Below are 27,439 nucleotides of genomic sequence, written 5' to 3'. Positions count from 1 at the left end.
TTAACGCCACTTTGTAAATATGGAGAAACGCAGGCAGAAACTCACTAAAAGTGATTTCTGGTGGCGCTATCCCCTTGTAAATATGCCCCTAACTTTTATATTAGAAAGCCTCTGTATACTTCAGACCAGGGTACTGTTCTGTTCTGTTATATGTAGCTAGAGCAGGAGATGGTGAAATTCAAGGAAGCCTTACTGGTGTTTTGGGAAAGATATCCTGTCTTGAGGTTGCCAAAACAAATTATCTTAAAGCTACCTAGCATAGCCTGTGACCGCATGAAGCTGCTCTCCCAACGACCTCTCGGTCCTCAGAGGTTGCTTTTACAATAAGCAGAGATATGTTTTGTCAGCGGCAACAACCACTAAACCAGTGTGAGAAAATCTTCTAGTGGATGTATGAGGAATTTCTCCAAGGAATCAGCCCCCTGGGAAATCATCATCTTCTGCAACTAACACCCTGCAACCAATCAGAGTAGAGTTACTGTCTTCCTCTACACTTGCAAGATTGTACTGTATTGTAATTGCATTTACACAGAGCTTACTAACCCTGATGAGGCGTTGACGAACTTTACACCAGGCAGCACACTTCTCCAGAACGGAAACTTTGTGTTTTTTGTAGTGGTTATTTTTGATTAGTTTACTCCAGTGTGTATCTAGTAGATTTAATTAATAGGATTTGTTAAGTGTGATCTTTTGTGGGAGTCGGTAGGTAAGTTAATGGAAAGGGATGGTGGCATTAAAAGATGAGCTGCAGGGGAATGGGTATTGTTAGGGTACAGTGGTATGATTTGTAAAGGTTAGGATGAGATCTTTGAAATGAGGAAAAGGCAATTTGCTAGAATAAAATAACAGCAATTAGGAGAAAGATACTTGTGGGCTGAGCTCAGAAGAGGTAAGCAGAGGTTGGAAAGTAAGACGAGATTCATTTGAAACAAAAGGAGAGGCAACAATTGGAAGTTTTCATTCAAGCTCATTTTTCATAAGTATGCAGAGAATGCTCTTTTGAGATTGAATGCAATCAGAGGATGTAAATTGTAGAAAGAAACATTATTTCCATCTGAGTTAGTGCTATATTAGGTACTGTTGATAAGCGCTAGGACCACTCGAACAGCTTTTCCTTTGAAAGGCTACCGTTAAACCACCACTTTAGCAAGAACAGCTGATCAGCTTAAGGCCTAGAAGCATAAAGTAATGGCTTGAAACATTTAGAGGAAAATATCCAGAGATTAGGCTGTGCTGAAAGGTAGCAGTAAGCTCATGATTATATCACCGTGCCTTGGATGCATCCCAAGTTATAAAATCACTGGCAGAACCTGAGTTATTGCAAAAATAAAAAAAAACACAATAATGCAGCTTCTCCTTGCAGGGCATGACACATGTTGAGGTCTCAGAGCAGAGATTGATCTAGCCCTAGGCTATAACTACTGGGGCATGGTGTACCTAAAATCCTCCTATACCTCATCACAATCAGTGTGAGTTAACAAAACAATCAGGGGGTAAGCATGTCTAGTTTTTAATGTTACAGTTCCCTAGGGCAGTGTTTCTTGAACTAATATTAACAGAACGGACTAATAAAGTGTGTGTAAATAAAAATCCACATTGAAAATCGAAAATTCTAAAACATTTTCGGCCAGATTCATCAATGTCCCGTTTTGCGAGTCCTTTATAGCGATTATTAAGGAATCGCTATTAAAGACTCGCAAAACGGGATTCATGTAGAAATCGCAAAAAAAATTGCGATTTCTACAGCTTCCTTATTTGCGATTAGCAAATTGCTAATCGCAAATAAGGAATAACTCCCCATTCATTCCTATGGGCCTAAAGGCCCATAGGAATGAATGGGGAGTCAATCCTTAGTTGCGATTAGCAAATTGCTAATCGCAAATAAGGAATAACTCCCCATTCATTCCTATGGGCCTAAAGGCCCATAGGAATGAATGGGGAGTCAATCCTTATTTGCGATTAGCAATTTGCTAATCGCAAATAAGGATGCGATTTCAAGGGTGCCAGGGGTGTCCAAAGGACACCCTGTAGCACCCCTGAAATGAAAATGTAGCCTGATGTTGCGCACACACATGTCCAAAGGACATGTGTGTTTGTAACATACAACTTAGAAAAATGCACTTCAGTGCATTTTTCTAAGTTTTCGCTATTTACCACAAAGTCAGACTTCGCGGTAAATAGCGGCCTGAAATTGCGAATTCGCAATATTTAAAAGGTTCATGAATTGCATTTAAGGAATCTCTAATTGAGATTCCTTAAATGCGATTCTTCGCAATTTTGCGCTTTCTGTAACAGCGATTTTTGCATTTGGGATGATGAATCCCAAATGCAAAAATAGCGCTCGCAAAGGGCCGGATTCTCAGAATCTGGCCCTTTGCGAGCCGATTTTACAATGATGAATCTGGCTGTAAGTAAATGAAGGAATTCGCAATTGGAGACTAAAAAAAAAGTTGGTGTCCATGGATTGATTACAGTGCAAATGCATCAATTAGAATATAATATGGACAATGGGTGGCATGAGTTGAATTTAGAAATGCCCCAATCTTCTCATTTAAATGAAAGTGTTGAGCTTTTTATATTAATTTGTGAGTCAATTAAAATGCCATTATTTGTGTATTTGTTTGGTGAATTATTGTTTCTGCATTTTTGTGTATTGTTTGGAGGTTTAATTCAACTGAATTGCTTGAGCCGAGGTTCCCGGCTTCCGGTAGTAACTGAGTAAAGGTCCCCAGATTCCAACAATGCTTCATTGAGGTCCCTGGATTTCTGTAATGATTAGGTGGGGGTCCACAGAAGTCAAAAGGTTAAAGAACCGCTGCTCTAACGCATCAACAAGTCAGTATAAGGCCTAATCCTAAATTGACGACTGAAATAAGTGAACCACTTTGGAGATACTACATTTACCATCAGAGTTCAAGTTACATCTGTTGGAAGAGCTTTAGCCCCCTCACTCGAAAGTCCAACTTCAAGAAGTCTCCTTTCACATTAGAAATATGATTCTGTCTCTGTTTGGCTCTATCTCCTCTTCCCCTGGATTCCGTGTTGGAAATGTACAATGCAATCAATCACTATCCTCGCCTTTGGGTACCCTGGGTAGTGACCACAGACTAAGCCAATGCAGTGATTGGTTGACTGGGTCAGTGAAGTTAACAGATCTTTGTGTTACATATGAGCTTTCTCCCACAAACCATTCTTTTTTTTTGAAGAAACTTTTTATTATTAATAAAACAGCAGCAATAGAACAGCAGATAAGGCCACAGTATACATATGCACGTTTCAGAGCGGGTGACACCCGGGAATTATCGTATACACCCCCACCTCCAATTATATTTGTACTAACAGACAGGTCCATTGATTAACGTACAACGCTTTTTCAAAGTTGCGAGGTAGATATTTGTGGCACATAATACACAGTACACAGGGGGTCATGTTAGTCATCTCCATGTAGGGTCACATTAGTGATATCAGATATGTCTATTAGTTTGAGTCGATCATGGCGCAATTCAATTGTAGGGAATAGGCAGATGTTGCCTCTGTATCTATTCCATCCCCCCCTCATGGTCCCATCTTTTGGGGCATCCCCCATTTTTGTGCTATATTGCATTTTGCGATGGCCCATCCCAATAATGCCCACGTTTTCTCAGTTTGTGTTAGATCAGTGGCATCCCAAATATTTAGTAAGCATAGTTGGGGGAGTTCAGAGTCTTACCACCTGCTCTTTCCATCTGCTTCGTGCCATCACCCCAGTATATCTGCACTATCGAGCAATCCCAGATGATATGAAAAAAGGTTCCCATTTGGTGGCATTGTCTAAGGCACAGGGGGTCCACCCTCCTACCCATTTTGACCAAGATCCCTGCGTCTAGGTATTCACGTTGAAGGATCTTGAATTGGAGCAGGCGTAATCTCATGGGGATAGCTACTTCCCTGGGGGAGGCCAGCGCATCCCACTAATCTTCATCGTCGATTTCCCCCAGGTCTGTCTCCCAGGATTGCCGCAGGCATAACAAGGGGTTTGGGCGATTATTTAGTAGCTTTTTTATGTTAGAGATATGGCCTTTTTATTCATAGGGTCAAGTATCAGTCTGTCCTCTGGTGGAGAGACTTCGGGAAGTGGAACCGGAAACAAGCTTCCTAGGACCGGTTTCTATCATTTCAGCCGTCTTCAGCCAGGCTTGCTTGAATCCAGTGACAAAGTGAGCAAGGGACTCACGTTCCGGTCCAGGGAAGGCATGGCTTGGCAGTTTGGGCTGGACTGTTCCCATGAGGCACAGGGTCAGACTGATTTGCATATGGCCATGTCTGAACTGGGGTGGCAGAGTGGGCTAAAGAACGGTGATGGATTAAACCCAGATCTGTTGACTGGGTGTGAGTGTTTGATTGGTTCAGATGCTCCGTCCATCACCACCCCCTTTTGTACCACTTTGTTCGCCATAAGTTGGCAGGGTATGCTCAGACGTGAGTCCATTACTCACTTTGCCACTGGATTCAAGCAAGCCGGGCTGAAGACGGCTGAAATGCCAGAAACCGGTCCTCGGAAGCTTGTTTCCGGTCCAGGGAAGGCATGGCTTGGCAGTTCGGGCTGGACTGTTCCCATGAGGCACAGGGTCAGACTGATTTGCATATGGCCATGTCTGAACTGGGGTGGCAGAGTGGGCTAAAGAACGGCGATGGATTAAACCCAGATCTGTTGACTGTGTGTGAGTGTTTGATTGGTTCAGATGCTCCGTCCATCACCACCCCCTTTTGTACCACTTTGTTCGCCATAAGTTGGCATGGTATGCTTAGACGTGAGTCCCTTGCTCACTTTGCCACTGGATTCAAGCAATCCGGACTGAAGACGGCTGAAATGCCAAAAACCGGTCCTCGGAAGCTTGTTTCCGGTCCAGGGAAGGCATGGCTTGGCAGTTCGGGCTGGACTGTTCCCATGAGGCACAGGGTCAGACTGATTTGCATATGGCCATGTCTGAACTGGTGTGGCAGAGTGGGCTAAAGAACGGTGATGGATTAAACCCAGATCTGTTGACTGGGTGTGAGTGTTTAATTGGTTCAGATGCTCTGTCCATCACCACCCCCTTTTGAACCACGGTGTCCGGTGCTCAGCACCCGCACTTAATCATCAACACCGGTGCTTTTCATAAGCAAATGTTAAGTACACATCAATTTACGGGGAGATTAAGTGATTTACCCAGAATCACTGGATGTTGAGTGACGCCGAGACTCAAACCTGGTTCCCCAGCTCCAAAGTCTGTAGCTGTGACCATTACGCCACATCCTCTCCCCACATTCACTGTTAGTAGTTGGCTCTGTTTTAGGCGGCGCTAACAAGAGTAATGGGCTGGTGCAAGCTGCCTCCTGACGAGAGTCCCGGCACTTATTTTTTTACAAATTAACCAGTGTCCATAATCCCTCTCTTCTATCTTTAAGTCACGGATGCCTTACCACTGTTAAAATTCAGCCTCTGAACCCTCTTCTACATCGGCATAGTAACACGACTGCCCTTCTTTTCTAAAATCTTTTAGTAACTGGTGTTCAATCAGCTCACCTACTACAATCTACTCAACTCACTGCAATCTAATTTTTGTCAACTCAGCTCAATGAAAATGTCCTTGTGTGGGTGCTCATATTCCTCACTTCTGCTCACCACAATCTCAGTTTCTCTATCCTGATTCTCTTAAGCATCTCTACAGTATTTGATGGAGAGCGGTAATTTCTTCTGGTAGTTTCTCAATGTAAAACCTCCATGCTACCTCTAATTTACCGCTCAAAAGGTGTTGGGCCCTTCACACCATGTATTACCTTCAGGAGACTTTAAAAATCATGAACAGTAAAAACTGCAATCATTATTCAAGCCAATAAAGAGAGTTGTTGAGTATTTTAAAGGGTTTTATTTTCTAATCAAAAGTTAATTTTTCTCTGACCCTTTATTCATTAGTAAAATATCAATCAGGTTACAGAATTTGGAAAACAGGAAAAATATCAATAATACAGAACATATTACAGTCTGCATATAAGCATTACATGTGGTTAGGAAAATGTGGCGCAAAATTTCAGTCACAATTCTTAAAGAGTTTCTAAGAAAAATAGTCTTGCAAAGCTAATCAGTACTTAAATAGTTTGCAAAAATATGCTATTAAGAGAAATAAATTCATAAATCAAATAAATCTTTTCAGACCTAATTAATTAGTCAAAACATAAACTTAAAGTTTAGCATCTAATCCTATCCTGATCCACTGCACTCTCTGTCTGTCTGTGTCTAAAGAGGAAAGCAGCCCGCCCTTCACAGGCCTCAAAGGAATGTGGCATGAAGTGCCAAGATATGACGTGGAAGCAAGAAACCTCCCCCTGACACTCCTCGGACGCAAGCCCGCCCTTCAGCAATCTCCCGGGACGTTTCTCGTACCTAACCCATAGAAGCCAGCTGAGCTGAGAAAAAGAAGAAGTGCCAGCCCCCATCCAGAGAGGACAGTATTTATACCATAATTATTGGCAGAGTACACAAAGATGTAACATTTTTCAGTAAAACCTTTACGTGATTGGTCAGTCATGATGCATGAGGTCACACTTCCCTGACTCATTCTAAAAACCTGACTTCACTAGTCTTAACAAAAGAAGCATACATGAATAACTACATTTATAAACATTTGCAACATTTACTAGGAAAAATGTTTCAATCTAATTCATCCTTCCTTCCTTCTCAGCGCAGTAGATGGACACTTTTAACTAACTGGTACATTGGCAGAATGACAAGAATGTGCAGTTCACGCTGTCCTTGACTTCTTGTCATGAGGAAAGCTGCCACAGTCTGCGCATGCTCCCTTCTCATTAAATTGCAAGTCATAGCCTTGATGGATTCACAGGCAGCCATGTTTTGTGTAGGCCCCAAAAATAAAACAAACACAAAGATAATATTAATTTCATGTAAATCAGTCCATTATGTTTCCCAAGTGCATTATTAATTCACACACATTATAAAAAGAGGTGTTATTAACTGAAAATGTTTATCAAAATATGCAACAAGTCAAAGTCTATTAAGACAGGAATAATAAATTTAGATTGGCAAGGGATGAGCTGGGAAGAGAGAAACACATTTAATGAATCTTCAAAGGTAAAAAGGCCACTTTTCTCTACATTGCAAAAAAACACATGTTAATTCAGCAAAAGCATTTTCACACTGAAGTGAATAGGCCTCACTTTCACGTTTTTCATGTGCCATGTTTTTAACCTGCACCAAAATGTGCGTTGCAATTTAAACGCAGCCTGTCTGAAGCACAAAAAAATAAACAATGCATGACTGCAGATGAAATCTGCTCCATCATATTCAGCACTGTCGACCACCCAGCCACACTTATGACTCTCGCCTCCCTAGGTATCTTGGGCGAACCACTGGAATGCTTCTCTTTTCACCTCTTCAACCACTATTTTTTGCCTTCTCTTTGCCTGCCCTTGTTGACAGCATCTGCTCATTTGCTATCACAAGTATTAGATATGGTGTTGCCACATTCTCTCTTATTCTGAGTTCTTCAGAGGTGGAAATCATCTACTTTCCAGCTTTATCAACCTCTGCGATCCTCCCCAGCCCTATTTCTTTCCACAAACACCTCACCTTCGTGCCAGAAATGTAGGCGCCCACTAAAATTCCAAATGAATCTGGACCCTTCATTAACTCCATCACTTGAACTGATAGGTTCCAATTGCTGTGTGTCAGAAAAAATGACTGCCAGCAACACTCAAGTGGCCATGTCCCCATTAAATCATTGGCCACGAGCAAACTAGACCACTGTAACAACTTGCTGAAGGAGATCCACCAATACACAATCTCGCCATTGGATGATATATCATTAGTTTTGGAACTCAAACACTTTAACACAAACCTGTGTATTCCACCAGTACCACACACAATGGTTATATTCCAAACGTGGCACATTAACTAACTAATAAGCCTTTTGTTTACAGCCACTCCTGGCACAACACCTTATTACCTCTCTCAGCTGATCACTGACCACTCCCCCCATGCTGCTCCCTATACCCATATTCATTTCCTAAGTGCATCTAGATACCCATGCTCCAGTTTCTTTCATATGCTTCAACTGCTTCTCTGAAGTGCCCTCCAAAATCAAACCACAGCCACCACATCTTTTCCTGCCTGAGTTCAAGACCACCCTCTACTCCACCCTTGACCTAAGGAACCCAGACTCATTAGAAATCCATTCTCTCCATCTTGCAACACCACACAAGAAATCCTGTGCACTGCCACTCCAATTAAAATCTCTGTAGATATGTCTGTGTAACGTTTTGTCTTTGTCACAACCAAAAACATCAAAGGGACTATTTATTAACATATTGCGCAGGCACTCATGCAGACCAGCATTGCATTGATCATAATCCCGTGCCTCCGTTCTAGTTGTGGCCTCCTTCAATGTGGGACTCAGTGCTTAATTTGAGCAGGTGGTTTCGAATGCTCGGCACTGGTACATAAGTACTGGAACCTGCACTTATGACAGCTGCCACATGGTGGCGCTGTTTGTGTAATTTAAAAATGAGAGGAAAAACAGTTGTTTGTTAATTTAATATTCTTAAAGCTTGGAATTAGTAAGTCATCAATATACATTCTTAAAGCTTTGGCGGTCTCGAACAGTCATACTTGTAGCAGTGTAATGGTTTGTAGTTGTGTAAGTATAGTGGCCATGTGTGATGCAAACTTCAGTGGCATCCTGATGAGTGGGATGACCAACCGTCTGTAAATTTCACGGACTGCCTGTTATTTGGGCCTCTTGTCATTGTCTGTGAGACATTCTTTAACGGACACCTTTTGTCCGTAATTTCAGACATAGGTGGGAGCAGCCCCCTGAAAGCAGTCTGAGAGTTCTGTAACTCTCACTGCAGGGGCCAGCTTGCGCTCCTGCTGTGAATTCAATGGCCTGCAGCAGCCCCTCTCTGACCTGGCATGGACTGCTATCGGCCCATTATCATTCTGTATGTCGGGCTAATTATCGCATACAGAATGATAATGGGCCTCTCTGCCCAGTGACAGGATAACCACAAAGGGACCACAGCAGCCAAAGCTTACATGAACACCCTCTCTCCTCATACTCCCCCTCCTGCCCGCCAGTGTCAGACCATCAAGACTATAATATGCTCCACAACATCAGCAACAACTGTGCTGATACCTGGAAGAGACAGAAACGCAAGTGAGGCGCAAAATCAGATGCTTAGTATCCGTTATCCATTTACACTCTGACCACACAACAGCAGTACAAATGGGCAGGATCAAGATGTCTGAACTAGCCTCCTTAATGGTGCAACTTGGGCATCTCTCAGATCTGACAAGTGCAAGGGCGCCATGGCACTTGATATCAACAGTGCCAAAAATCACCACCCGCCAGCATATACTAAAGCAAGTGCACAGTCACGCTGTAAAATGTTACAGTGCAAATGTGCATTTTAGCAACATCAATGCACTGGCTCAGAAATTGCAGCAGTGTCCTAAGACAAAATAACAGCGACTACAAAAACTGCAGCTTTGTAGCATCCCGTCCAATAAGGTATTGAACTGGAGGTTGTTTAACAGTCGGTGGAGTTAGCAGAGTGGAGAGGGTGAGGTGGGACGTAAGCTACTTCCATCAGTCATATGAAATACCACAACAGTACCTGCACAGTTGCTCGAATCTGCATTCATACAGCGAAAACTGTGAAGTCCATGATTATCGCAACTTAATATGAACTATTTTGACTTGTACTTATGTTGGTTGTCTATTTACGTACTTATATACTATTGAGCGATCTCCTCTGATGTGTCTGTAAAACTTACCTTTTGTCTCAAATTTTTGTCCTGAATTTTGACCTTCTGTCCTGAATTATTGTCCTGAATTTGAACCCTTTGTCCTTTATTTGTACACTCACCGTCCTGAATTTGTACTCCGGCCAGTTGGTCACCCTACTGAAGAGGGCCCCGCACTTATTCTTTTACAAATCAAGCACTGGTGGGACTGGTTTGCCAAGGCTGATTTTGGTTCCCAGTCCGGCCCTAATTCTAAAAATAGCTTCACTCCCTACTTTAAGCCTGTCAAATGAACTTGCCAAACCACTAGAACTGTGGGGTGGAAAATGCACCTGTATCTCATAGGTGGAATAGTTCATATAGTGCAGAGGCTCATGTGGCAAAAGGCTGGTGACGGTGGAAGCCTGGGTCAAGAGGAGGGCATTTTGGGAGGTGATGGATTAATACTGATTCATATGGTTATGAAATCAAGTGTAATTTATTATTTTATTATGTTCACAGGTGCACAGCAGGCAGGCTTCCTCAGTGCCCTCAAGGACAGTCCAGCAAGATATCCTTTTTGGAGCGTTTTCTGTTTAATGTAAAATTTACATTGCAGGATAGATCACATCAGTCAAATGCTGTTATTTTGTATTTATTTTTATAGTAGTGAATGCTGCCAAAGAATGTTGATCCCTGCAAGGTTCAAAATGGTCCTGCGATGGAGGAATGGTGGAAAAGTAGGAGGGATGTTAGCATTTTATTTTGTACAAAATTCAAAACTAAATCACAAAATTATAAATAGATGATCCTTAATGGAGTGGGCTAAAGAGGCTAGGGGTCTGTTAGCTGGAATGTAATAATGACCCTACTTTTTAAATAAGGTTGTCCTAAGCTTTTTCTCAAGCATGTTGAAGTTTTACATGGTTTCTGAATAATGGGGGATGCAGGTTCCACAGGATTGTCCATTAGTCGCTCAACAAGTGGCAACTGGATCTGTATTTTTTGATCCTTGGGATTGCAAGTGTTTTGGCCAAATTTACGGAGTATAAAGATGGTGGAAAATGATACTCAGACATTCTGTTAGAAAAGCATGCAGGATTTGTACTCCAGATAATGCAGTGAAAGACATAAAGGTCTGAATTTGATGCTACCCTCCATTGGTTGGGTGTATAAATGTTTTAAGAATGAGGTGCTGTCTTTACTAAATGAGTGGTGGTGGGTCGTGCTGCTTGATTTTAGACAATTTGTAATTTATCGTTGTATGTTTTGTGGATAGCCATGAGCAGGTCATTGCAATAATCGACAGTGAACACTGCATTGAATCTGATGCTTGTTCTTCGCTCAAAAGAGAGAGAGCAGACTTTTTCATTCGCTGATGATGCGGTGAGTTCTGCTTTTGCACTTCTGTTTGTGGCACAGACTGCTCATTAGCTTTGACTAGTGATTATGGCTGCTTGAGTGGAAAAGACGGCATGACACTGGACCAAAACAAGAGAATATATATGAATGGGTTCATAGTGGTCCTAGGTCCGTGTGCCATAGTCTTCTATGCCAGTTCTGTTTAGGAGGAATGGCTTAGGATGTCAACATACTGAATTGCTGTGCAGAAGAAACCCAAGGCAGGAAGTGCAGCACAATAAAAGGCTTCAATTACTCCCACCCATGAAAGGCTTCAATTAGTCCCACTCTTGGCGCAATCCATCCCATTGTAAATTAGCTCAACTGTGCCCTTACATACATGAATCAACCATATGCAAATTAGTATGTTTGTATGCAGTGATTCTACCTAGCTGGCATACAACGGAGCGCTGAACAACCATCAGGCACCCTGATAGTCGTTATCAGTGAAGATGCTGACAGATAAGCATTTCTGTGTGTATCAGGTGGGTAATGCTCCTCGAAAAACTGTGGCTTCACCTTTCTGAATTACAGGACAGTTGGAGCATTTTGGTGGGGAGAATTCGCCGGCCTGCTTGGTTTGGCTTCATCCCAAGAAGAGCAGTCCTACCCAAACTGCTAGGCCATGTCGCCACTGAAATGCAACCAACCCAGATATGTTCTGGCCTTGTTGCATCTCACCAGTGATATGCAGCTTGAGCCCTATGGCACAGTAGGCTCAGGACCCACATCTGGGCATACCCCTCCTGCTTAGGAGACTCAATCAATCTATCAACCACGTTTTTAGTAAAGCATGACTACTCACCTGTTGGGGCCTCAAGGCACTGAGTGTGGGGGAGGGGGTGATCTCCAGTTCAGTCGAAGAGCCAGGTGTTGAGGTCCTTCCTGGTTATAGGTATTGTCTGAGGTGCTGAGGCAAGGAGTTCCAGGTCTTCGCAGCGCTGTAAAAGTACTCACAAAGGCAAAACACAGATGCCCAGCTTTTTTCATCCTATCATGTTTAACCTGTCTTTGCCATTACAGACAGGTACCACTCACAGACAAATCAGATTTGGCCTATCCATAAAATGGACATTTCAACTCATAATGCTCGGCTAGACTTCTATCTTAACAAAGACCGAGATTGGTTAAATAGTTCAGTCGATCATTTTTGTTCTTCTCAGTGAGTGATCCTAAATAGGGTCAGATATGCCTACATAGAACTCAGACTGCATGTCACTGATGAGGCTCAAAAAGGCACAAACATTTGGAGATTCTTCTCATCCCTTCTGAGAGGGAGTGTCCTAGGTTTGGGGTGTACTGTCCTTCTTTGGGTGGGGTTGGTATTCATATGACTGATCCATCTGTAGTCATTTTATCAAGAACACATGTCCTGAGCTTAACAAATACTTCTGTAGATGGCAAACATAGACTTAAATAAGAGCTATGGCTTAGTTTTCCAATGTCCAGCCGGACAAGGATTTATTTATTTTCAAGGTTTTCTAGAAATTTGCGAATACGTGAAACACGACATGAATCAACAAACTGGGCACAAGCCTGTACCAAGTCAGGAAAAATAAATAAATAAATAAGGGGATAGAATAAGGAAAGTTTAAACAGGCAAAAGAGCTGGAGCAAGTGGCGGCTTACAGTACAATGCAATCTTGTGTAAGCACACACAAACAGTCACTGCACTTAATATATACAGTTGAGACATGCAGTTCTGTTACAACAGTCGACGTGACGTTTCGATCCCTAGCTCCAATTAATAACTTGGATCATCTTCAGGACTAGTGTTTATGCTATTGCCTGAAATGTTAAAAGCCTGTGGGAATAAACAGGAGGAAGAAAGAGGGACAAAATAGATGTCAAGCGTTTAAATTAAGAATTGAACATGTCATCCATTTATGCGTGGTTTTATCACAATCAGTGACATGGTGCTCAGGTGAATTTTAGGGCAGTGATGGCTGTAAGGTCAGTGTTCTGGCTGTGACAATACGTGGCTAGAGTGTCAAGTGATATGTGACAATGTGGGCTTCAGGCAAACAGTGTGGGGAGGATCCGTTTAAGGTTTTGGAGTGGTAGTGCCAGGGGGGGCATGTGGGTGAGCACTTGTTGCCTCGGACGACTATTTGCCGTGGTGACATTTCATGACTGGCGTGGGTCGTGTGAAGTTCGCCGCTAGCGTCGTGACTATGCAAAAATAGTAGCTCATGAGGGTAAATTGCAATGGTGCATGGTACTAAGCAAACCGCGATAGGCGAGTGATTTTCAGGGGGCATCTGGATATGGAGCCTTATCGGTGAAGTCGGTCACCTGTTGGTATTAGAAAGGTTTGGTAAAACAGAGTTCGCAAGCAAGGACATGCTGTGGCCACAGAGACGATCGGGCTGATTTACCTTATCGTGTCCTTGAGGAGCCTAGAGAGGCTTCTAAGAATTGGAAGGCGGGACGGCAACTTTAAAGTTTAATGAACTTCGTCCTAGTGCGGATAGCCTGTTGAATTAAGGCAGACACTGAGAAACTGTTTGATAGGGTAAACCAGAATTATGCTAGGGGGGCATGCAGGGGCGCCGAATTACCTTGTACTTGTGTCTGGGGCTCAATTAATTGGTTGAGCCTGGAGGGTTTAGGGAAGGCGGCTGCCGGGATATGCAGTGCGCTGCCTTCTGATCCTGTTTGGAAGCAAAGAATGGAAGGATTCAAAACCCGGGACAAAAAGGAAAGGACACCGTTCTGGAGAGACGGCAGGCCAAGTAGTCTTACCTCAATGGGATCGTGTGCTCTGCTGAATCCCGTCCTTCTCTCTCGATGGCAGAGGGTGCACGGCGAGAATGCTCTTATGACGGCGTTCACCATGTCGAGGGTAGAAATGGCCAAGGGACTAGTGTCAGTCGGGCATCAGGCGTGTGAGCGCCATTTTGGAAAGGTGAAGCGTCAGGCGTGCGGGCGCCATTTTGAGAAAGTGAAAGGGAGTGAGAGAGTGAAAGGACGGCAGACATCTTAGAGAGGGGGTGAAGGAGTGTTCTAGGTGAATTTGTGAATACAAAATGCATAACAATTAGGTACAATATCCATTTTAAACACATTCTCGTTTGAATTACAATGTCTTTGGAAATAAGTAAGACAGTCCAGCAGGGAAGTAGTACATTGTCTATAGAAATACATAAGAAGAGCGGTCCAGTAGGAAAGCAAGTCTGTTATAGGATTACTGGGTCCCAAAAACGGGACAAGCAATAGGAAAAAAGGCCAGCTGAGTCGTATGGCCTAAAGCAGATTGGTCCAATCTTCAGATCTGTTTAGTCCGTTTTGGATGGAGTTGAACTGAATGATTGACTTAAGCTCCTCTTTGTTCAACAATAATGTCATGTTACCGCCCCGCGGCGGTAATTTTAGTACTTTGAGAACTGTCCATTTTATATCGTCCTCCGTGTGTCTCATAGCTCCATAATGTTCGACATCGAATGCGGCTCCTATGTTGTCCAATCCTGGTACGAATCTTTTGTGTAGTCTGTCCTATGTATACTTTCAAACACGGGCACTGAATCAGATATATCACATTTTGAGTATTGCAATTCGAGAAGGAATGGCTGTGAACAGTGATATTGTTAAATGTAAAGCTTTTACCTTCAATCGTCAAATTACAATTGTTACATCCACCACATTTTGAGTGACCAACAATGGGGGACAGACCCCATACAACATCAAGGGTGGAAGCTGTGGGTGCGCAAGGTAATACTGCACTTACAAGATGGTCTTTAAGGTTCTTGCTTTTTTTGAAAGCGAAGAGAGGTTTGTCAATATCAAGGATGCTTGAGTTGATAATGGGCCATTGTTTGAGTATAGTTTTCCTCAATTTGTGTGAAATGGGCGAGAATGTGGTGACGCATGCAATGCGTTTCAGGTCTTTTTTTGGTTTGGGGGTTAGTAGGACCTCTCTCGAGCAGTACCATGCTCGTTTCGAAGCATTCTTTACAATTTTTCTGGGGTACCCACGTTCTTTTAGTTTAGAAGCTAGAACTGCTGCTTCCTGAAAATAGTCGTTTTTGCATGAGCAGTTGCGTCTTATTCTCAAAAATTGAGAATAAGGCAAAGAGTCCCGTAGAGCTCTGGGATGGTTACTGCTGTAAGCCAAAAGAGTATTCTTTTCTATTGGTTTGCGGTAGAGCCTAGTGAGCAGGTGACCATCGCAGTGAAAGATTGTGAGATCTAGAAAAGCCACAGAATCATTGTCAGTAGTAATGGTAAATGACACCCCCGAACAGTTGTTGTTCATCCAGTGCAGGAATTGGCGCAGGTAATCGACATCCTGTTTCCGAATGATAAAAATATTGTCGATATACCTGCGCCAGAAACCAATGTTTGTGAAAAATGGGTTGGAGGGTGTAAGAATACCATTAGTCTCCAATTTTCATTTTTGAACATGAAGAAGTTCTTGGTCAGGCATACCTCGAGAAGTTGTAGGATGAAGGTGGTGGGAACAGGGTGGGGTCGAGGTCGTGAATCTAGAGTTCTTTGGATCACTAATAGTGCTGATGTCTGGGGTATGTTCGTGTAGAGAGACTCTACGTCCATGGTGCATAGAGTCTCTGAGGCTGGATTGAAAGGATGGTGTTCGATCATATTGATCATATTCACTGAGTCTCTGACATAGCATTGGGTTTTTGGAACGAAGTCTTTAATGAAGAAGTCGACGTATGAACCAAGGGGTTCAAGTATAGAGCCACATGCAGAAACTATGGGCCTGCCCGGTGGGTTGGTTGCATTTTTGTGCACTTTGGGAAGTGTGTATATAACCGGGATACGTGGGCTCTTAAGGAAATTGAATTCTTTTTTAGAAAGGAAACCAGATTCCAGTCCTTCATTAGTCCTTCATTAGTAATCTTGAGAATTAATGTCTGTATCTCTTTGGTGGGATTATGAGCTAGCCTTTTTTAATGTTCTTTATTATTCAGTTGGCGCTCTATCTCTGTGGTATAGGCTGTCTTTTCCCGGAGCACAATGCCGCCACCCTTGTCAGCACTCTTGATTATCAAGGTGTCATTGGCTTTAAGTTGGTTAATTGCCTGCTTTTCTTTCAATGTGATGTTATAGGGAATGAATTTTCTCGAGTTTTGGAGGCAAGAGAGTTCCTTCAGGGTGACTTTCTCGAATGTTACAACTTCAGCGGGAATCATCCCGGCTGAAGGGAGAAAGATGGAAGGAGGACGGAAAGGAGTCTTGGCATTGTATTCAGGTGTGGGGTGCAACTGAAAAAAGGCCTGTAGGCATATGCGCCTGAAGAATCTCATAAGCTCTGTTTGGAGCTCCATAAAATTAGTTGGAATTGTGGGCACAAAGGATAAGCCTTTTTTGAACAGGGAAAGTTCGTTTTCTGCCAATGTATGGGTTGACAGGTTAAAAATGGGGATGGTGTCAATGTTTTGTGGGGAGGGTACGCCCGTCATAATAATTGTTGCGGGTCCTCCGCTCTCCCAGTGGGTTGTACCATCTTTGGGTCTTTTCTACTCTGCCTTGCTGTGGCGGGTCCTGAGCTCCTCTGCCTCTGCCTAAAGAAGTGTTCTGATGTGCTCCGCCTCTTCTGGTTGCGCTGCTACCCTCGGCTGGGTCTGAACTGTCTGATGATTCAGCAGAAGTATCTGAGAATCCAACCAGATTTTGTCGTTTATTATATCGGCCCCAAGGGCGGCTGTTTTGATGTGATAGGTAGGATCTACTCGTGTAGAAGTCCTTCTGCAAGTATGGGTACGTGGTCTCTAGATTATAAGATTTCAAATCCTTCTTGATTTTATTGGATTTTTTATTTTTTTCTATCCTGTGGAAGTCTGCTACCGTTTTATCAATCTGTTCTAGCAGTTTTTTAGAATCAGTTGAGGGATTTGAGTCTTGTATCTGTTTTAAGATGTCAGAGATTTCTACTTCAAGGGCTTTCAAGGTTTCTGTGGCGATGTCTATACCCAGGACTAACCAATGTCGTGAGCAGGTTGTTCCTATATAACTGAAATTTTGGATATACTTGGGATTATCCGTGAAGATCCCTGGGATGTTGCGGACCTGTAGGCCTAGGGGGATGACCTCTGCTTTTAGGTAGTCCGTCAGCATTAAGATCATAAGTTCTAGTCTGACCTGCTTTTTCTTAAGCTTTTCTAGTTGATCTGGGATAGAAGTGTTCTCAGGGGTGGGTGTTTCTGCAGTGTCCGATAGTAATGAAGGACGTGAGCAAAGGTGTTTTATGTAGTCGTCTGTGTATAGAGGTGCGTGAGATGACATGCTTTGTAGAAAAGAGGAGCTGAGGACCTCGGGTAATTACTAATTACCCGAGGTCCTCAGCTACCTAAAACGGGTTCCCTTGTTCAATATACTGCTACATAGCGCAATCGCTGGATTGCAAGGCTCTAATCTCCCTTTCACCCACCCTAGTCGGGGGCGTGTCAACCCTAGCACTAAGTTTTTTTCTCCCTTTTTTCTCCATCTTATTGTCAAATTGTTCTTATTCTTATTATATGGAGCTATGAGACACACGGAGGACGATATAAACTGGACAGTTCTTAAAGTACTAAAATTACCGCCGCGGGGCGGTAACATGACATTGCTGTTGAACAAAGAGGAGCTTAAGTCAATCATTCAGTTCAACTCCATCCAAAACGGACTAAACAGATCTGAAGATTGGACCAATCTGCTTTAGGCCATACGACTCAGCTGGCCTTTTTTCCTATTGCTTGTCCCATTTTTGGGACCCAGTAATCCTATAACAGACTTGCTTTCCTACTGGACCGCTCTTCTTATGTATTTCTATAGACAATGTACTACTTCCCTGCTGGACTGTCCCACTTATTTCCAAAGACATTGTAATTCAAACGAGAATGTGTTTAAAATGGATATTGTACCTAATTGTTATGCATTTTGTATTCACAAATTCACCTAGAACACTCCTTCACCCCCTCTCTAAGATGTCTGCCGTCCTTTCACCCTCTCACTCCCTTTCACTTTCTCAAAATGGCGCCCGCACGCCTGACGCTTCACCTTTCCAAAATGGCGCTCACACGCCTTGTGCCCGACTGACACTAGTCCCTTGGCCATTTCTACCCTCGACATGGTGAACGCCGTCATAAGAGCATTCTCGCCGTGCACCCAGTCCTCTGCCATCGAGAGAGGAGGACGGGACTCAGCAGAGGTAAGACTACTTGGCCCGCCGTCTCTCCAGAACGGTGTCCTTTCCTTTTTGTCCCGGGTTTTGAATCCTTCCATTCCTTGCTTCCAAACAGGATCAGAAGGCAGCGGACTGCATATCCCGGCAGCCGCCTTCCCTAAACCCTCCAGGCTCAACCAATTAATTGAGCCCCAGACACAAGTACAAGGTAATTCGGCGCCCCTGCATGCCCCCCCTAGCATAATTCTGGTTTACCCTATCAAACAGTTTCTCAGTGTCTGCCTTAATTCAACAGGCTATCCGCACTAGGACGAAGTCATTAAACTTTAAAGTTGCCGTCCCGCCTTCCAATTCTTAGAAGCCTCTCTAGGCTCCTCAAGGACACGATAAGGTAAATCAGCCAGATCGTCTCTGTGGCCACAGCATGTCCTTGCTTGCGAACTCTGTTTTACCAAACCTTTCTAATACCAACAGGCGACCGACTTCACCGATAAGTCTCCATATCCAGATGCCCCCTGAAAATCACTCGCCTATCGCGGTTTGGTTAGTACCATGCACGATTGCAATTTACCCTCATGAGCTACTATTTTTGCATTGTCACGACGCTAGCGGCGAACTTCACATGACCCACGCCAGTCATGAAATGTCACCACCGCAAATAGTCGTCCGAGGCAACAAGTGCTCACCCACATGCCCCCCTGGCACTACCACTCCAAAACCTTAACCGAATCCTCCCCACACTGTTTGCCTGAAGCCCACATTGTCACATATCACTTGACACTCTAGCCACGTATTGTCACAGCCAGAACACTGACCTTACAGCCATCACTGCCCTAAAGTTCACCTGAGCACCATGTCACTGATTGTGATAAAACCACGCATAAATGGATGACATGTTCAATTCTTAATGTAAACGCTTGACATCTATTTTGTCCCTCTTTCTTCCTCCTGTTTATTCCCACAGGCTTTTAACATTTCAGGCAATAGCATAAACACTAGTCCTGAAGATGATCCCAGTTATTAATTGGAGCTAGGGATCGAAACGTCACGTCGACTGTTGTAACAGAACTGCATGTCTCAACTGTATATATTAAGTGCAGTGACTGTTTGTGTGTGCTTACACAAGATTGCATTGTACTGTAAGCCGCCACTTGCTCCAGTTCTTTTGCCTGTTCTTTCCCCTTATTTTTTTTTTTTCCTGACTTGGTACAGGCTTGTGCCCAGTTTGTTGATTCATGTCGTGTTTCACGTATTCGCAAATTTCTAGAAAACCTTGAAAATAAATAAATCCTTGTACGGCTGGACATTGGAAAATTAAGCCATAGCTCTTATTTAAGTCTATGTTTGCCATCTACAGTAGTATTTGTTAAGCTCAGGACCTGTGTTCTTGATAAAATTACTAATTACCCGAGGTCCTCAGCTACCTAAAACGTGTTGTTCAATATACTGATCCATCTGTAGTGGCACATTGAGCGAAAAGATTATGGACTCAAATGTGTTCCAAGTAATTACCAGTGGCAGAGAAGTATTCCACCCATTTTTTTTCTTCTCAAGAGATGAAGTTCAAGCACTACCAGAGTCAGCGTAATATTGTCACAAATATTAAGAAGTCATTGTAATAAGCATTTCCACAATGACAATCATAATGCTCATTTTTGTAACATTTCCATAAAGTTGCCCACTGGTTACGTAAACTCAATGCTAGGATCTGCTGTTGCTGTGACCTATCCAGCAGCTTCTCTGATGTTGTCAAAAGGCATAGTGATGGAATGACAGAATCTAATGCTAAAATGTGCCATCTACAGAAGGAAAGGCTGAGGCACCCATCTTACTGTATTAGGGTGCCACAAATCACACTGTAGAATGTAGCCAAACGCTGTGTGTTTTTGTCTACTGATTCTTCCTTGACTTGTGCATCACTGTGCTGGAGGCCGTGGTGTGTTTTTTTTCAGTGTGGTCCATCGTTGGTCTCTCAGGTTTTCATACATACTTGATCAGCTCCAATCAAACTACAAACGAAGATGTAAGTCTGTTACTTCCTGCAATGTGGCGCAGCGGCCAGAGCAGCTAACTCCGGAGCGCAGAGCTCACGGTTTGATTGCTGGCGGCAGCTCAGCTCAGCATCATGTACCTATGAGCAATAGCTCAATTAATCTCTCCGATGACCCAAAATGCCTGTATACCCTTAGGAGTGATATGTTGTGCTTTACAAATCTGGAATTAATTAATGTGTCGGCGGAATGGGAAGACCACACAGCTCTTTAATAACTTGGAAAGTCCAGCAGACCTCTTGCTTTTGAATTACATTGTCGAATACCAGTCCGGAGATTTTGCTTAGGCAGATTCGAGGGATGGAAGGTTTTCTATGCATGTCCCACTGTTGTGATACAGTCCTTAACCTGTATGCATGGGGTCATGTAATTCCCCTTTAAGAAGAGAAGCGTGGGTTCACCATCTTGCTCTCCTCCCTAACCCCTATCCTTTTGCCCCTAAAAGTGACTTTTCCAACTTCAGGATGGAACTTAAGCCCTAATAGCTCTCTCCCAAGTAGCTCTGTTTATGAATTTCTTTCATCCTTTGATATTAGTGCTAGTAAAACATTTGGTAACAGTGCTTCACAAATACACATATACCAAAACAAAATGCAGCTGGGCCTTCCTAGGGGTGTCCGTTCCAACTTCTTGTGTTCAGTACACAATATAGTCGTCGGATCAACCCTGTGCAACCCATTAGCTGCGTCTTTCAGCCATTGGCTTGCAAAATTTCCAATCACATGATGGATCAGCAAAGTGGAGTATTTTAGTCTCACCATCATTCTATTGACTTTTGGTGTGAACTCTTCTGCATCCTTAGGAGTGCCTTGGTTAAGTCGAAAAAGGGACTATTTTACACATTAAAAGTGCATTCAATCATCACACTTTTTGTGATATTTAGTTAAATATCACATTCATGCATTGTATACCAAAAGCAATTCATTTTTGTTTTGCAACCACAAAACACTTTGGTTCACCTTACACCAGAACAAACTAATTTCTAGAGATGTCAAATGCCTGATTAGCTGGAGGTTTTAATATAAGGAACAACACTTCAGCATCCATAGCAATCACATTTAGCTGCTAACCCGCTAAAAGATTGACCGTACCTAGAAGCTCCTCTGCTCCTGCAGCAAAGTCGCTGCTCTAATTTCTGAAATACAAACGCAGTGCACCCTCCTGCTTTGGCAAAGACAGTATGTCTGGCTCATAACTAAGCCAGACCTATTGGATTTGCCAATACGTAATTAATCAAGAAGGACTTATTTCGTAGATAAAATCAACATAAATCATAAGTCAATCAACTCATTACCCATACAGAAAGCTTGTGACACCACAGTGCTACCTGCCCTAGTTGTTTATCCACAAGGTGACACATCAGAAGGACATCCATGAGATGCACAAAAATTGTGTAGTAGCTACAGCACTATTCGTAGAAGAGCTACGGAAAAGGATGCTGTCCTACCTTCAATTGGGCATTGTTAGAGATGGGTGTCTCTAGATGGCAGAGGTATGCACCTTGTCCACGTAGGGACCCTTCCTTTAGTCAGGGTAAGGGGATACACTTCTAAAAAAACCCTGCTCACCCCTTGTAGCTTGGCACGAGCTGTCACAGGCACCCCCTTTTTGAAATTATTTTGGCCACCATGAGTGTGGAAGGGTATGCTCAGACATGAGTCCCTTGCTCACTACACCATCAGGATTCAAGCAAGCCGGGCCGAAGACGGCTGTAATGCCAGAAACCGGTCCCCGGAAGCTTGTTTCCTTTCCAGTGAAGAATTGGCTTGGTAGTTTGGTCTGCCCTGTTCCCATGATGCACTGGGCCAGGGACAGACTACTTTGCATATAGCCAGGTTCTGAACTGGGATGGTGCAGTGAGCTAAAAAACGGTGATGGATCAAGCCCTGATCTATTGACTGGGTAGGAGTGTTCTGATTAACTCAGATACTCTGTCCATCACCACCCCCTTTTTGAAATTAAAGCATTTGCACATAACACACAGTAATACAGCGAAAACACTACAAAAGGACACCATACCAGTTTTTAGAAAAATAGTCAATATTTATCTGTGTAAAACAAGACCAAAAGAATAAAAATCCAACATACAGTAATCAAAATACGAATATTGGAAAATCAGTTGCAGAAAGTCCAGTCCTTTAACTGCCCAAGGTAGTAGCAGCCACTGCAGGCATACACAGCAAAGCACACAGCAAAGTGGCAGTTCCTTCTAACAGCTTCTCCAGCTCGTCTTATTGGCAGATTCCTTAGTCCAAAAGAGTTCTAAAGTTCTGGGGTCAGGGTCCCAATATATATAATACTTGTTCCTTTGTGGTTTTAGGCAGAAAGTCTCTAAGTTCAGTAGAAACCATTTCTGTCCTCCCTGGTCCAGCTTCAGTACTGGAGGTGGAGACAGCATTGTGCGGGGCAACACAGCTTTTTCAGGTGCTAGTGAAAACTCCTCCCACTACTCTAAATGCAGAAGATTTATTCAGCCTGGCTATGAGTCATCCAGGAAAGGCAGGACACACCTCAACTCCCCTTGTCACTGTCTAGTGTGAATGCACAGCCCCAGCTCCTCTCACTCCAAAACCAGACGGTGAATACACAAACAGGCAGAGACACACAGGATGGTTAAGAAAATGCCCACTTTCTAAGAGTGGCATTTTCAAACACACAATTTAAAAGCCACCTTTACTAAAATATGTATTATTAAATTCTGAGTTCAGAGATCCTAAACTCGATTCATCTATCTTGTCTCAATGTAAAGTTACACTTGCAAGATGTTACAAGGCAGCTCTCATGATAACCTATGGGCCAGACAACGTGGCAATAGTGAAAAACGAAATTGGCAGTATTTCACCATCAGGACATGTAAAACATACTACTACATGACCTACTTTTCACATACGCTGCACCCTGCCCACAGGGCTACCACGGGCCTCCCTTAGGGGTGACGTTTGCATAAGAAAAGGGAAGGTTAGGGCATGGCAAGGGATACACTTGCTAGATCAACATGGCAGTAAAAACTGCACACAGACACTGCAGTGGCAGGTTTGTGACACCTTTGAAAGGCTACTTGTGTGGGTGGTACAACCAGTGTTGTAGGCCCACCAGTAGCATTTGATGTACAGGGCCTAGGCACTGTACTAGGGACTTACTAATAAATCAAATATATCAATCATGGAAAACCAATTGTAACACAATTTACAGTAGGAGCACTTGCACTTTAGCACTGAAAAGCATTGAAAAAGGTGCGCTTAGACACTAAACCAGCAAAAGCGAAGTCCAGCATACCATCAAAAACAGCAGGTCAGTAAGCAAAAAGACAGGGAAGGCACTGCAAAAGATGAAAGGTCTAACAGGCATACAGAAACATTATAACAGAAACAGCATAATACCAATAGAACATCTGCAACAAGTGTGGCAGAAACAGAATAGCCTGCACAAGATGTATAGAGACAAAGTATTGGTACATATGCACAGAAATGTTGTGACAACCGATATACAACCTGCACCAGTTGTACAGCAAAGGTTTGGCATGAACAGCACAACCTTAAATTGTTGTGCAGAAACAATGACACAGCAGCTGCACTACCAGTGATATGTATAGTAATGAAAGTGTGATCGAAGCTCTACTATATTCAGTAGCCGTACAGGTGTGTGGAGCTGTTACTCACGGCATATGATGTACAGGAGTCATTTGCAAGCAGTAATACCTCCTACACTAAGGAGCATATTTATCACAAAATCGTGCAACAAGCTACTTCGCTGCTCGGCGCTGCATGATAGCAAAAGAGCTGGAGTGCTTCGTATTTAACATAAAGCGCATTCCTGTCTTTTCCTTGCGATGGTCCACAATGTGCTGCATAGCTCCAACAAAGGGACCCTTGTTCATGGTGCAAGGCTGTCCGCGTTGTAAGCAGGATTGTTTTTGTCCCTGCACAAAAACATTCCCCTGAGGCATCTTCCTCTTTCTATGTGTTCTGCAAAATGCAGTACACATAGAAAGAGGAAAAAACCATTAGAAATATAGGTATTTTCCCTCTTTACGCCTCACCTGGGAAGGCGTACCATTTTGACGCATTCCCATGTTTACCAGTAATGGTAAATCTGGTAATTGATACCAAAATCCGTACCCACACTCCACCCATGAACCACCTCCCTGAGACAGAGTAACACAACCCAGGGATTTGCGCTGTGTTGCATTATTCCAGATTTATCAAGCCACTCAGGGCCACCAAGGTCACCTTGTATGGCTTGATAAATGTAACTTAACAATGGTGTCACTCTTGCACCCCATTGCGTAGCGCAATGGCGGTGCAACTCTTTCATAAATTTGGCCATCGAGCTGTACGTACTCGCTACTGTTTTTCAGGGGAAGGCCTGGCCTTGCCTTTTTTTGTATGTTTGTTGCTTTCAAGACTTTTGTGCGTTGCAGATGGTGTTTGTTTATTCACGTCTCCTTTCTCTTCATATCCCAAGTTAATATTTATGTTTTCCTAGATTAAAGGATCATGGTCAAGTAAAAGAGGCAAAGACAACTACAATCCGTACAGCTACGGCAACATCTTCACAAACTGCTGCTCCGCGCTGTGTGGGCCAATGCCTCCCAGGTAAGTTGTGTTGTGGCCAATGAATGACTGTGCTATCTGCCATCAGAATAGATTGTCAAAATGAAATTTACAACACATAGGAAGAAAGTGTTGCTTAAACCACATTTAAGTAGGATGAAGTGTTATTCACATTCCAAGAGATTTGCATGTTTATTCTGAGTCCTGCGGGAATCATGATATGCGCTTCCCGATGTGGTTGTGAACAGCCAACCCGATTTTCAAACTAGTAATTTCTTTCTCTCAACCCATGGCCTCTCCCGACCCCGAACAAAATTTGCCAGATAAAACTTGGTACAATTTGTCCAGAAACAATGCAGCACATTGCTGAGTTTTTGTAGCTCAGAACGCGCCAGGATCTGTGCCAGGATACCCTCCCGGGTGATAGAACTTCATTGACTACCAGACTGGAAGAGGCTCAAGTTAAAATCTTTGTGTACAGCCTTCAAGGCTCTTCAAAATACTTGAAAAAAGAAAGTTGGGGGGGTCTATATGGGTTAGTTTAATGACCCTATAATCTCATAACCCAGAGCGTAACATAAACCATAAACAGGAGATATAGGGTCTCAGAGAGTGTGTGTTGTACCGCACCTAAGAACTAAAGAGGATCAAGAAACACAAAGAAATTACCTATGGCTGAAAACTCCCATCAGACCACCATTGTGGCGGAATATCATCACGTGGGATACTTATGGTGGATCCAGAACTTGCCCAACCCATCAAGTGATGGTGCAGAGATGGATTACCGAGGTAAATCTCTAGCCACAGTATATTTCAAAATAGGTACTGATGGAGTGCAGTGCTGTGTGAGAGAGTGAGTGATAAAGATGATGATAAAAATAACTACCAGAACAGAAAATATGTTTAATGGGCACTGTTCTAGTGTCAAGATTAAAATTACGCCTGATAGTTTGACAGTATAACTATATATAGGCGCAGTGCAGAGTGGTCAACATGTTTCGGCTATATGGATAAAACTTATCCAGCTTTCTTCAGAACCTTGATCTTAATAGCAACTGCAAAAAAATATAAGTGATCAAATGAATAAAGCAAGACAGTATCAGATCAAAATATTCCTACCAGGAACTTGGGTTCCCAATGTAAACTGGTGGAAAATTTAATTACTCGTCCTTTCCCAGCATTATGTGGGAAGTCGCCTCACCTCACCCGGCACCCGCTCGGGAAAAATGAGGCCCCGCTCTGTCCGTCGGTACCTCTTGCCGGCTTCCGAGTACTCCCACTCACTTGCTTTATTCATTTGATCACTTATATTTTTTTGCAGTTGCTATTAAGATCAAGGCTTTAAAAAATTCTTTACCCCCTGCATTTGTATGCAGTAATCGGCAGGCACCGCACGGTGCCTGCCGCTTTCTGCATACAAATGCAATGTATGCATTTTTACCATTGCGGCGGGTGCAGCTTGAAGCCGCACCCGCCGCAATGGTAAAAATAGAGGATGTGACCGCCAGGGTGGCGGTCACATCCTAATTGGACAAGAGGGAACTCCGCAGGCCATGCGGAGGTTCCCTTCTACTCTATGGTCGCGGGCGGACTCAAGTCCGTCCGCGATCATAATGGGCCCCTAAGATGGGATTCCAGCATCTTTGCAGGGGCAGGGAGAAGTGAAATGGGGCGAACGTTTTTCAAAACCCCTGGATCTAAAGTAGACTTTTTAAGAAGGGGTTTAACAACCGCCATTTTCCATAAAGAGGGGAACATGAGGAGAGGGATAAGTACATCCCGACAGGCCTTCAGAACTTTAAGCGGGCAAGGATCTAAGGGAGAGCCCGATTTGGTGTTATCCAAAAGCTGTGTCATCAGTTCAGGAGTAAGAAGGGGAAAGGACAGGAAACTCGGGGGGGGTGTCCATCAGACAGGCTCCGATCGCTGGAGGAAGCAAAATCAATAGGGGAGGGCATACCCAGATTCAAGGATTCAAGAGAGCTGTAGATATCAGCGATCTTTGAGTGGAAAAAGGCCGAGATGTTATCACACAACTCCGCTATTGGATCAACTACCGGGGGAGAGGATAAAGAGTCTATGATTTTGAAAAGATCTCTAGGGGAATTAAGAGAAGCAGTGATCTTGGAGAAATAGGCCCTCTTCTCCTCCACAATGGCTAGTTTGTAATCCCTTAGACAGAGTTTATGTTGTTCCCTCTCTAAGGGATCCAGCCGGGCCCTACAGAGCCTCTTGTGTTTCCGACATCCTTGTCTCAACAACCTAAGTCTGTCCGAGAACCAAGGGGCCGACGGACTCTTTCTCGCAGAGTAATGTAATTTGAAGGGAGCCACGATATCCAGAGCCCCTGAGATAGTACTTGCAGGTTCAAGGGCAGCAGAATTGATATCCTGTAGTTCAGCCGGCGTCAAATCATTCAAAAAAGGAGAGAGAGACACATTGTTAATGGCTTTAAAGCTCCTTCTAAGTTCCCACTTCTTGGCATCCGAGAAAGAAGGGAGAGAATCCTGAAATGACAGTTCTAGTGGGACGGCCGCATGGTCGG

The 27,439-nt window shown here is 43.4% G+C and overlaps 1 protein-coding gene across 1 annotated transcript in view; it reads left to right on the top strand.

Annotated features, from left to right (window-relative positions):
- Nucleotides 1–27,439, top strand: part of ZDHHC14 (zDHHC palmitoyltransferase 14) — a 718,799-nt gene that overhangs the window by 663,087 nt on the left and 28,273 nt on the right. The window contains exons 5-7 of the mRNA XM_078648637.1: nucleotides 10,283–10,331; nucleotides 20,211–20,313; nucleotides 24,827–24,936. Of these exons, the coding sequence (XP_078504763.1) occupies nucleotides 10,283–10,331; nucleotides 20,211–20,313; nucleotides 24,827–24,936 (262 nt within the window). The remainder of the gene's footprint in view (nucleotides 1–10,282; nucleotides 10,332–20,210; nucleotides 20,314–24,826; nucleotides 24,937–27,439) is intronic.

This window comes from Lissotriton helveticus, chromosome 6 (genome assembly GCF_964261635.1).
Source record: "Lissotriton helveticus chromosome 6, aLisHel1.1, whole genome shotgun sequence".
Taxonomy (NCBI): Eukaryota; Metazoa; Chordata; class Amphibia; order Caudata; family Salamandridae; genus Lissotriton; species Lissotriton helveticus.
Note: the sequence above shows the minus strand (reverse complement) of the source record. Positions and strands in the feature narration are given on the sequence as shown.